Source organism: Aristolochia californica, unplaced genomic scaffold (assembly GCF_029961685.1).
Source record: "Aristolochia californica isolate CCGP_79_NKW_82.1479 unplaced genomic scaffold, dmAriCali1.0.hap1 SCAF_5, whole genome shotgun sequence".
Taxonomy (NCBI): Eukaryota; Viridiplantae; Streptophyta; class Magnoliopsida; order Piperales; family Aristolochiaceae; genus Aristolochia; species Aristolochia californica.
The window spans coordinates 9,523,969-9,536,452 of record NW_027182214.1 but is presented as its reverse complement, the minus strand read 5'-3'; the positions used below and the strand labels follow the sequence as shown (position 1 = coordinate 9,536,452).

At 36.9% G+C, this 12,484-nt stretch overlaps 1 protein-coding gene and 1 long non-coding RNA gene across 2 annotated transcripts; both read right to left on the bottom strand.

Moving 5' to 3' along the window:
• Window positions 1-3,343: 3,343 nt before the first annotated feature.
• LOC137965658 (putative E3 ubiquitin-protein ligase XBAT31) lies at window positions 3,344-6,306 on the bottom strand. The gene is made up of 8 exons (XM_068811946.1): window positions 5,748-6,306; window positions 5,590-5,649; window positions 5,375-5,446; window positions 5,161-5,282; window positions 4,930-5,070; window positions 4,735-4,842; window positions 4,232-4,496; window positions 3,344-4,154 (listed from the first exon to the last, which is right to left on the bottom strand). Exons 1-8 carry the CDS (start codon window positions 5,925-5,927, stop codon window positions 3,771-3,773), a joined length of 1,332 nt encoding a protein of 443 aa, XP_068668047.1. The 5' UTR covers window positions 5,928-6,306; the 3' UTR covers window positions 3,344-3,770.
• Window positions 6,307-8,717: 2,411 nt separating this feature from the next.
• On the bottom strand, window positions 8,718-11,185 carry LOC137966714 (uncharacterized). The gene is made up of 3 exons (XR_011116237.1): window positions 11,026-11,185; window positions 10,844-10,918; window positions 8,718-9,156 (listed from the first exon to the last, which is right to left on the bottom strand). It is a non-coding gene; the product is annotated as an uncharacterized lncRNA (long non-coding RNA).
• Window positions 11,186-12,484: the final 1,299 nt, after the last annotated feature.

The window sequence follows — 12,484 nt, the reverse complement described above, 5'->3', positions numbered from 1 at the left end:
TAAGTCCTAGCATAATTAAATAACCCAAAATAAATAGAAGATTAACATGACTAAAACACCTTTAAATTGAAACTCTTATGTGGGACCATATCTTTTGGGTTTGGGCCCATTTTCCAATATTCTTAGGTATGTGGGTCTTCCTTAGTCGTGTAGGGTTGAGCCCATCTTCTATGGATCTATATCTTATGGACTTGGACCCATCTTCCAACACTCTTAGATATGTGGGTCTTCTTTGGTCGTGTGGACTTGGGCCCATCTTCCAACATTTATTTATTATATTATTAATTTTTAATACTATCTTAACCATAAATTTTTAGTATTTTGTGTTTCTCATGGTATCAGAGTGGGTAATCATATGTGGGCCTACACCTAAATTATCCACTTGTAGAACCACAAAAAGAGGGCATACATTTAAAAATTATCCACTTGTAGAGCCACAAAAGATGGTATACCTAAATTTATCAGCTTGTAGAGTCACAAAAAGGGCCTACACCTAAAATTATCCACTTGTAAAGTTACAAAAGAGGGCCTACACCTAAAATTATCCACTTGTAAAGCCACAAAAAAGGGCCTACATATGAGGGGGAGTGTTAAGGAATAGTTCCACATAGATTAGTGAGTACAAAATCCTTAAGTTTATTAGTTGGGAAAGAGGTTTCTTATATTGGCTAGTCATTTTGGGATAGGCCTTGGATCTTGCACTTTCTTCTTTATTTCTTTGTTCTATCATTCATTCATTTTCTTTCCTTCTTTTTTTCCTTTTTCTTTTTTTTCTTCCTACTTTCCTTTTTTCTTTTTTTTTTCTTTTTCATTCCTTCTTATTTCTTTCATTCTTGTTTCTTTCTCTTCTACTTTATTTATTCATTGTCTCTTTATTTTTATTTTTTTATCTATCTTCCTCTCTTTATTTCTTCTTCATTCTTAGTTTTTTTTCATTCTTCTTGATTCTCTTTTTATTCTTCTCTCTTTCTTTCTTCGTATTTCTTTCTTTTTTCATTTTTTCCTTCCTCTTTCCATCTTTCTTTTTTTCTTTCTTTCTTCTATTTCCTTTCTTTCTTCTCTCCATGATTAAATTTTATGTTAAATAAGTTGGTTGTGTGCTTATGGTCTTACAATTTTAAATTATGTTGTTATAGGTCATATTAAACGTTACGATTAGTTTGATGAATAAAAGGTCGAGTCATTGTGCTCCTTAGTAATGTTTCAACTCCTTTAAATTCCCTTACTTTTTCTAATGATGATGATCCTATTTCTATTTGTAATCCTACTATTTCTAGTTTAGGTGGAAGATAGGAGGATTCAAATACAGAGATAAAACCTTTTGCACCTAGGAAAAGAAAATCGAAGTTAGATACGTGATTGGATTTTGAAAAAACAATGCTACATGTTTACATTGTAATAAAAAATTTGATCGAACGAGTTATAAGAACACCTCTCACCTTAGAAAGTATGGATCAACATGACTAAGAAAAATTTGTGGGGAACATTAAATAGAACTTGTCATCATCTAAATTTGTGAATGAGGAGCAAGACAAGATTGTTAACTTCAAGTTTTATTAGCAACACAGTCATAGAGATCATGCTAACTGTAAATGTAAATATGACCTCTTTTAATTTTTTTTCTGAAAACTTGTAACCTCAGTTTAAACTTTGTTCCAAAAAGAGGTTGTAAATATTTAGAAGAGGAAAAAGAGTTGAATATTTTTTTTGGATAAGCTAGATGTCTAGTTAACCTCAAGAGTGATTTGTGGTTGTCTAGTAAGACTATGAGTTATGAATGCTTAATAACTCATTTCATTGATGATGAACGGATTTTACAAAAAAAAAAAAAAAAAAAAAAACCTTGCATTTCAACATTTGGATACTTCACATAAAATTAAAGTTCTTTATCAAATTTTGGATTAGGATATTGATAAGAAGTTGTTTATCTTCGCCTTTGATAATGTCTTTTCAAATTATGCAATGGTTAGATAATTGAAAATTTGGTTGTGTGACAAGAATTTGTTGACATGTAGCGAATTTTTTTCCATATTCCGTGTAGTACACATATTTTGATTTTAATTGTGCAAGATGGTTTGTATGTAATACTAGGTTTGTACAGTAGGTTGGGAGTATTGTATTTGTGAACAAAACTTTTGAGAGGAAGAAAATTTTAAGAAAATTATACTTCATAAATATTTACTTTCTAATAAAGATGTTTGTTTGGATGTGTCTACACGTTGGAAATCAACTTTTTTAATGTTTGAAACTGTATTGCAGTTTAGAAATACTTTTGGTCGTTTACATGACATTGATTATGAGTATATTAATTGCTCTTGTGATGATGAATGAGAGGTTGCTAGTCATATAATTGAATGCTTGAAATTATTTTACAATACTACATATAGCCTTTCTAGAACTAATTATTTTGACAAAAAAAATTGTATCTTGATGATATTTGTATTGTGCATGTTGAATTATGGGAGTGGATTAACTTAGTGAATATCATTATTTCGTAAAAATAAAAAATATTTGATCTACAGTTCAAGATGAATTACATCGATTACATGTACGAGACAATTTATAGTGATGTTGCAGAGTCCTATATTTAGAGAGTTTGGTTTTTTTTCTGTATGACTTTTATTCTGAGTTTAGTCCACTTGTTTGTGCTTTTCTCTAATTAAGAACGGTGGAAAGTAAGTTATTGATGAGAAAGAAAGTTGTGAAGCAAAGAAGCAATTAGGAGGTTTTGTAAAATTCTTAAGCTATAGATCATTTGTGAAATCAAATTTTAAAAAAAGGTAGGTTGGTTTTGATGTGTAATTGTAGTGGAAAGGTTAGGAGGTCAAATCTCGTATTCTTTATAGAGATATTTTTGTAATTTCAATCACTACCGTTACTTCTAAATATGCTTTTAGTACATGCTCTAGAGTTATTGATGAGAATTATTCTTTTGTTAAAGAGACTATGGATGTATTGATGTGCACATCGGATTAGTTACCATCTTTGAATGAAAAATAAGATATTTAATTATTTAATAGTTAATTAAAATAATTTTATAAAATTTTAATAACTTTGTTTTTTTTTGTTATTTTGTAGAAGATTTTTTTCATAATCATGTTCATGACAAAATATTTGATTAAATTGTTTTTATATTAAAAGGTAAATAAGATTCATATTGGTGCAGGGCATGGTGGGAACCATTTCACAAGGTGACCACATTTTCTAAAAGGTGCATCCTGGCAAAATCTGTCTTCCAAGTGTTGAAATAAATATGCTAGAAAATGTGACATTAAGTGTAGTAGGTCCCAGTGTTATAAAAGACCTTTGGCTTGCTTCATAGCCCTGTCTCCAAAAAGAATAATTGAGGTCCCAACACTGCTCAATTATCAATAGACAAGGTCACATCATCCACCACAACCCCAACAGCTTTTTACACACTCTATATTGTGAAGAAAGTACAAACATAAAAAATAAAAAATAAAATTCAGCTTTTTGAAAATCCAAGTTTTCCAGACAAGTGTCTCTTACAGAGCCTTGAGATCAGCCACAATGGGGGGTTCTAAGGCACTCTTAATATTTCAAACCAATACTGGCTTACTTCCAAGTAGCAAGTTTAATATATTTGCTTTCCATTTTCCATCTTATGAGCACCAAAGCCTCATCATCCTTGCAGCAAAAATAAAACTCTCCTTGTTCCTTCTCTTGTCTTTCACTTGCAAGATGCGAAATCTACAACCAATGCTATCTTGTATATTCCCAACAAAACCAACCCTGCTTCCCCACCTTGCTCAAGATTTGTCCACACAGTCGCCACTGTCTGCAATTCTTCCTGAACCGCGACCACCCATCTTTCCAAACGAACCCATGGCTGATAAGCCTTTGAAGCTGCTGCTTCCCTCGCTGAAATTTCTCGAGCGCCTCCACTTCCAAAGCTTTGATGGGTTGTTGTCTTTGTCTCCTTCATCAGTCTTAATCTTAGCAATCACCAATTGGGCTATGTTGCTTCGACAGAAAGGGCACACTGGGGCTGTTAAGCACGCAGTGGTCGGGTTGGGTTTGTTGTGGCAACACAGTGCTAATGTGCAATGGGCACACATTTGATGACCACAATCTTGGACTTGGATGGTGCAAACTTGGTCAAAACAAATACAACAAAGTTCTGAATCATTGGTCTGCACAAGGTTTAGATTTCCCACTGATTAGTTGAGAGTTTTAACAATCTTAACGATGAAATACCCGAAAGAAGTACCTCATCAGTATCATCATCTGCTTCTGCATCAGACTGAGATGGAGATGGAGATGGCAGTGAATAATTGGCTCCCTTCAAGATGTCTTTCTCTCTTGCCTTGTTAGCCTCCATCAGTGCCCTCTCCAGTAAAACCTTGGCCTCTGGATTAAGTTCAGTTATGAACTTCAGAGGAGATGGCCAGACCAGAGGCTCAGCTGAGGCTGGATTCAACAATGCTGCACAAGCCCCATGCTTGTGTTTTAATGCAACAACATGTGGTATCCTCCTGTGGCCACCCACCAATATTCAACTTCAGCAAACACAATTCTTCAGAATATCTCATCTATAATGCTGCTTCAAGGCTTTTATTTTTTTTGGAAGAGTAAGCTAGAATGTTTTCGTTGAGCATAAACAGGCTTGTATTATTATCCCTTTCTGGTTCAGATCCAAGACGAAGCTCTTGATGCAGGACAAAGAAAGTGGAGCTAATTTTTCTGTAAGAAAGAAAAGTGTTAAAGTTTTACCCAGCCGAGTCTCTTTGAAGACGATCTGCACCCCACGCAAGCAATTCGCTAACACAATCTAATGAACCTCCACGAGCTGCCAAATGAAGTGGTGTGCTGCCAGGGGATCTGTCATCAGGAATCTGTAAGACCAACTTCATTTGAAATAAAAATAAGATCGATCAGGCAAATCCTTCCAAGCACATCGAGGTTTACCCGTATCCGCCCGTTGAAGCACACACAAGAGCTCCACTGTCAAGGAGAATATGAACACAATCAGGCCGTCTTTGCCTAGCAGCTAAGTGTAATGGAGTAGCTCCATTACCATCTCTAATATTCACAAATCGGGTAAACCCCCTGTCAATGATAAACAAAAAAACAAAAACTTATTGAGATTTTCGACATTGGAGTGACTGAGAGCAGCTCGAGTTGAAACTGGAAACCCACCAAGAATCGGCTACAGGAGTCGAATGGGCAGCGGAAATTATTGCGTGCAGGCAATCTGAATGGCCATAATAAGCCGCGTAGTGTAAACAAGTTCTTCCGTGTAATGAATCGAACGTCAAAACCTATCGGAAAAAAAGGAGAGGAAGAAGATCTCTGATCAGTCATTTCAATTTCTTTCCAAAGCAATGAACAGCCAAATGACAATTTCACTCACTTTGGCACCTGCTTGGAGGAGCTTCTGCACACAAGAAATCTTTCCGTGCATTGCAGCCAACATCAGCGGAGTCTGCAGCGAACACCAAAACAGATGCATAAAAAGGATTGAAAACACAGTCGTGTTAAAAAAGGGGAAAAAGATAACCAAATATCCCCTCGAAAACACTACCATCAAGGAATCGAAGAATCAACAAAAAAATTCGGTTATCTCACCTGTCTGTGACGATTCAAGACATCTGGATTCACAGACTTGTCCAAAATCCTAGAGAGAACCTGCCGCACATGTAAAACCAGTCAACAAAAAATGACATAGGGAAAGCCCAACCCCCTAAAGTACTCCAAAGGATGAAGCTACACAAACTAAACCCCACCTCGACTCTACCATTAGCAGCAGCAATATGCAAAGGAGAGAGGCGGTCGTACACGGTGGTGCGGTGTATGATCTCGGATTCTCTCTCCACCACGGCCTCAAAAGTATCCAGATCACCCATCTGAACAGCTTTGAAGAAGCCATTCTCTTGGGTGACCCTGCAACTCAGCTTCTGCCCCATGGGAGCCCGCTACAGACCCAGGAGGCGCACCGAATCAGCGTGCGCCACCTTCTTGGGAGGGTGGAGGAGAAAAAAGAGAGGAGGAGAAGCTTTAAAAGGAGAGTGTTTTTGCTTTTCTCATATCTGTGTCTTGGCAGTCAGATATTTCCGGTCAATTAGATTCGAAACCTTCTACAGTTTGTAAGAAAGAGACCTTTGTTCCAAATCTGAATTCCCATTCGTTCTCGGAGTTGGTTTCTTCAAAGCGGCCTTTCTGAAGGGACATCTCATCCGTCAAATCCAAACTCCTACCACCCACGCCGTCCGATAGACAAAATTGGTGGGGGAACGTTTCTCTTCTCTTCTCTCACGTTGGACTTGTCCGACGGGTTACCTGGAAAGCAGGTTCAGGTGTGAACCATTAATATATAAATTTGAAAGGAAGAAGAAGATATTAGTGGAGATTTGATGTTGGTGTGAAGCAGCCACCAGGGATTCTGGGTAAACGTTTTCCCCCTTGTGAGTTTGGTGGGATTTAGACTAGAGCCTTTTTAATTAACCCATCTAATTTCTGGCATTTGGATGCCATCACCCTTCACCAACCAACAATGCCTCTGGCTTCAAATATCTGCCTAACCTGTTCTTCCCAACTTCAGTAAGCTCTGCTTTTCTCATATTCTCACATTTGTTTTATCTTATATTTTCAATTGGTTTTCAAATCAATCTCTTTTATTCCATTCACGTATAGTCTTTGTATTATTCAGTTTTATTCTATTTAATAAATAATATAAAAAAAAAATCAAGTAAATGGAAAGAGTTTTTTTTGACTGTTTGAGAGAAAAGTATATCCAAATGGGAACTTAATCAATGAAATTTGGAATCTAAGAGGAAGCTTGAAGCAAGGAAACACTCTCTTCATAATTTGAATTATTGCAGAAGGCAATAGACATTAAAGAGTTTGCTTAAAAGAAGGTAGCAAGTCAAATGAGATTGGGCAGCCGATCAACAGAACCCTCCCTCTCTCTCTCTCTCTCTCTCTCTTCTTTTCTTCTGGACTCCTGGAATTTGATTGCGTGTTTTCATTCGTTTTTAAAGCAAAAGTGGGTCCTCACCCGTTCTATTAGATCGCAGAATTTTTCTATGCCAGTGGTTATTGCGTCAATCATTCAGTTGCCTCTAGTATGAGATTATCCTTTTCTCCTAGGAAGAATAAGAAAATTATGATTTGACAAGCCACCGTTTTGGAAATTATTTATTGTGGAGCCACCCTGATCTGATTAGATTTGCAAAAGAGCAATTACTAAATCTTATATTATTTGTTGGTACGCCTAACGCTGCTTAATTTTCTCAACTTGAAGTTAAACGTTCAATGTATGAAATAAGAAACAAATTAATTGCTTAAGACTTGAGCAAAACTCTCTCTGACTTATAATTCATTGTGACTCTAATAATTAATCTTAATAAAGGAAAGCCACGATGATGTTAAGACAGTTGCAGCATTCCTGTCTAAAGGAAAGTCTCATCAAATCCTGAGCTGACCCTGCTATTATCACTGAGTAGCCTATTAACAAATCAAATAAGGATACTGAATGACCATCAATACTTGAGAAATCCACAATATGAACTATAGTTATGCTCCCCTTTTCTCTCCCTCTGGGCTATCACATTTTACTCCTTATGGCATATATGGAATCACATATAAACAATCTACAAATAATATTACAATTATGAGACCATAAATTATCTCAATTTTCACTTCTTCTTTTAACCTATTTTCCTGAACTCCTTTAAAACCTTCTTTTTTCTTACTTGTTTTCTTCTTTATGCATTCATCAAATGAGATTTGGGATTTCAAAATTTTAGTCCATCTCATTAATTTATTCATTTTTCTTGCTCAATCTTTGAGTTTAATGGACATTGTCCTAATGACATTATAGACACTGTTATGTAGATAATATTCCTCAAATCTAATCTTAGATTTTGATCTAAATTCAAACACAACATTAATTCCATCAATATGGGTCTGATTATGAGCTTAGGTGGTGAATAAAGAAGAACAATACTAGCCTACTTTTACCATTAATTTGGTTCCTCAACCTTCTCTTGTTTTGAACAAATGTAATTTCTTATTCCTCTTTCCTTTTGAAGAGGGATTAAAATCATCTTAAATCTTTATGAATTCTAGGCTCCTGATTGGTTGTTGATCTTCAGAACTTTATGGATTAGCTCATGGAGAAAAGGAGAGATGACATGTTGGAGAGAAAACAAGAGGAAAAAAGAGATTATGGACATGTGTTGCAAAATAGAATTGGACATTGATAGCCTCTTGGTATGGCAATTTGACCATTTGGTATGGTAGGAAGTTCAATGACCAAGAATTTTTCTTTTCAATCGTATCGTGTTCATATTTTAGAAGCATTTATTTCTATAAACTCTAATTGTGCTAGAAAATGAAGAATGAAAGAAAATTTGATTATATTTATTAAGATTAAGCCTAGTTCTATCTGAAAATAACTAGCTATTTAGGGCCCTATTGTTCGACTTTACAAACCAACAATTCTTTTTAACAATTATCTATGTGGGACTATTCCCAATAACACTCATCTTCACATCTAAGTTTACACATGATCATGAAACGTGAACAAAATAGACCGGTTACGAACTCAATGGGAAAGCAAATTAGGCCCAAAAGGCAGATTTTTTGTTCTAATACCATGTTAAAAAATTATGCCCTTTTCTTAAATCCTATATTTGTGGGACTATTCTTACTAATACTCTCCAACAACTCGATGAGAAGCAAATTAGGCCCAATAGCTGACACAGTCAAATGTTGATATAATTATCATTACAAGTAATAAACTAACAAAGCAATGACTATTTACCAATTTTACCATTTTTTTATTCATGTATCCCTAGATAAGATTAGTTTTCCAGTTGAACTAAACATGGCCAGCCTATTGGGTTGATTGAGTTGAGACTCTCAATCAAGGTTCTGTGACTTGTAGAGGTGTGAGTTGAACATTCAAACCCTGGTTAAACTGCATGTGCACAAGGATATCAGTATTGATAATAAAAGAGTTCTTTTGATCAGTAAGAAGGCAGACAAGGTGCTGGAGATGATTGTGCCACAAGTATATCAGATGCAGATTGGTCAACATCTAGCCCATCAAACTCCTCCAAAACAAGTGTAATATCTTCTTGACTAATCTTTCCCATCTCTTTGAGCTTAAATACAACAAACTCTGCTGCACTGAGGAAATAACAGAAGAAATACCGTGATCAGAATTTAGGACATAAAATGCATTGAATAACCAGTTTAATGGAATTTGCAAACAGAAGTAAATGAAACAAAAATGCTCAACAGGCTGAACCAATTTGACGACTGATTGCCAGAGACTCTACACTTGATTTGGTTAGAAACAGAGACTTGCTGACTGATGAGTGTATTATTTATGATCGAGTTGACTCATTTCAGCCAAATCTTGTTCATTGATTTCCAATCCTCCATAGAAGGGGAAAGAAGAGTGAGAGAAGTACATAATGAATCAAACTGTCCATACAACAAATTTAAACTATTTCTTTCCTGGTTTCTTGTCAAGTGAGCTAAAATGGAGTTTCAGCCGAGTACACCTGAATTCAGTTGCAGATCAAACAATCCATTGTACTACAAGTAAAGGAAAAAGGCTAAAATTAAATGTTTAGAACCATCAACCACATCTCTACTTTATGATATCTAAATTTTACATTCTTTTATGATGACAACTCCATCGTCGTCAAGATCTACACTTGTCATCTGTCTTGTATGAACCCATTTGGCCAGTGATTTCTGCCAGCTTTCAGTATTCTTCTCTGCTATGTAAAGAAAGAACTGAGCTACACAAATAGTACTTGCCAGTATCCAAAATATGGCAAATAGTCTTCTTCCTTGAGTTGAAAAGCTCATATCCCCATAACCCAATGTTGCAATTGTGGAACAGACACTATATACCGCATCAATGACACCATTTGTTTTGTGGCCATTGACTTGTTTTCTCACTAAGTAGGAGCAGAGGGTGCCTAGTCCAAGATACATGGCTAAGGCTAGAGTCACTTGCCTCAAAGAGAGATGGAGCTTCTCTAAGATGTTTAGGGAAACTAGGGAGGATAAGCCGCCTCAATTCTTCTCCACAGTGACGTTCTCCTTTGGAGGAGCACTTTTACACCGACAATACCTTCTCATTATGTTGGAGGTTTTCTGCTTCTGCTTTGAGGGGCTTGCAGGGTCTACAGAACCTGAGAGCTAGGGTACTCTTGCTATATCCTCATAGTTGACTTAATTTCAACAAAGTCATCTGGTTATATGCTATTTACTATTAATTGTTCTGACGTTTTCCTTCAGCAAGAGAAATAACAGAAAAAAAAAAAAAATGAAACTTCTCAAGAGAGCCGAGGGAAAAAAGGTGATAGAACTGTACACGGGAAAAAAAAGAGATCAAATGTGGGTCAGGTAAAATCCGGAAATCTTCGCTTGTTGGTCATGGATCTAAATATTTCATATTGTTGCATTTACTTGAAAAAGATCAAAATTTCAGGGCGAGCAGGACCCAACACCCAATTCTTGGATTCAAGAGGAGGAAACCAAACATGACAAGAAACTAAAGAGAACTCTGTATAAATTTTTCTCGTGCATTTGCTAAGGAAGAAAACATAATAGTTCCATCCAGACACAGAATAAACAGCAAATGATTTTATTTTACCATGAATTGACTCCGAAAATGACTTCTATCAAATAAAACATGCGAAGTCGAGAAGATGGAGTAATTCAGATATTTAAAAAAGAAACGAGAAGTCGAGCATGGTGCAACGTCAATCACGAAATGCATGAATGGATAAAATTAACTGCAATGTCCCATCTATTAATGACAATTAAGAAATCTTCACGAGGAAGAGATTCTGACGAAGCTCAGATGGAGTCCATAAGCCCGAGATCTAATGCTATTATCCGCAACTTGGCTCCTCTGTCTTGAGTGTCTCTGTTTGAAACAATTTCAAAAAATTTCGAAAGTTCTGCTGTCAGTAGAGAAGTCGAATGACCAAAATACCTACCTCTTATCTACATCGATACAGAAAATCAGTATACCTGTTCCAGAGCAATAATTCTGGTGGGAAGGGAGGTGAAGCGGTGGGATGACGGATCGAGAACCGTGAATGATGATCCGAGAAACTGTCTGATCCTTCAGAGTAAGAAAAACAGCTCGGGTCACCATTAAAAAGGAATATCAGGCGGCACTACTTTTAAGAATTTTGGTGTAATCTGAGAAATTGGACAGGCCATCATCTGACCAGGTCTGGTTCAAAAAGAAAGCTGGCGAACTGTTATATGTAAAACGACAGAGAAGGCGGGGGTCTCTCTGTCATGGAGACAATAGAAGGCGGGGTCTGTGTTCTCGGGGGCCCTCCCTTATCAATGATTGTATAAAAGGGACGGAGGAATCGGCATATTGTCCCTCGCCTCCCCCTTTTTCTTTATTCGTCCCTCCATTCGCAAAGAAAAAATGGGGAGGGGCTACCCTACCACTCTTCGATTCCGACGGCCTACGGGCAACCCATCTCCAGGTAAGCCCTCTACTTTCACTCCATTTCTCATCCATTTTCATTGTCTTTGTTTCCCTCTTTTCCCTCTCTTTCTCACATGTCGGTTTTCCAATCCTTATCATAGTCTCTCGGCGGAACTGTGGCTGGTTTGTCTAAAATCGTAGTCAAATTATACAGTTTCTGCTTCATATATATGTAATGAGTTTGAGTCATATCCCAATTCTGTGATTATTTCGTCGCCTTGGTTCTCTTTCTGGGTTGATCCAAGAATTTTTGCTCCTGTTGTTTGTTCGCCCTTTTCAAAGGAAATGGTGGTTCGCGGAGATGAGCAGGGAGAGAAAATAGATGCTCCTTTATCAGCCGTTTAGTGGCATGGAATGGGATTCGACAGGAGGGAGGAAGATGATGTTGGGTGAGATTGTGGATATTTGGAATAACGGATCCAAGGTAGATTATATTCTCACCGAAGGAGCCGTTGGAGATCTCAGCAGATACTCAATCTGGGTCTTCCTTGCCGTTGTCGTTATCTTCGAATTGAAGATAGCTTTGCGCTCCAGACAGTAGTCGTGGATCAGTGATGATATGTCATCGATGATGCTATATCGCCGTCTAGCGGACGTGCTAGTTCCCCGTTCAAAGCAACCCCACCGCGCTCGGTATTCATGTCAAACAAGATCGATTTCCTCTATTGTCTCTCTGGGTTTATCCTAGATGGACCAGATCAAAAGTATTTTTACCGGGGAAATTGCCGTCCACAAAATTGACCCCCGAAGTCTCTACAAAATCCTTCACACTCCTTAAATACGTTGATGAGATGAAAAATTAAGAACTTTGTTGTTGGTCGAAGCAGCGATGCAACATTCAAATAAGACTTTAAGAAGCAAGAAGATATAATTCAATATTTTGGAGAATTGGATCCCACTGGAGAGAGCATTCAAACAAGCCAAAAACAAATTGCTGCCAAAGAGTGTAATTGTACCATTGCTGATGTTGAAAATGCGCTG

Bases quoted from the DNA above. Each gene is read 5' to 3' on its own strand.
- LOC137965658 (XM_068811946.1), bottom strand. From the start codon at position 5,927: ATGGGGCAGAAGCTGAGTTGCAGGGTCACCCAAGAGAATGGCTTCTTC. The intron at 5,447-5,589 runs GTGAGATAACCG...TGTTCGCTGCAG, and splicing joins TCTTGAATCGTCACAGACAG to ACTCCGCTGATGTTGGCTGC. The intron at 5,283-5,374 runs GTGAGTGAAATT...TTTTTCCGATAG, and splicing joins TCCTCCAAGCAGGTGCCAAA to GTTTTGACGTTCGATTCATT.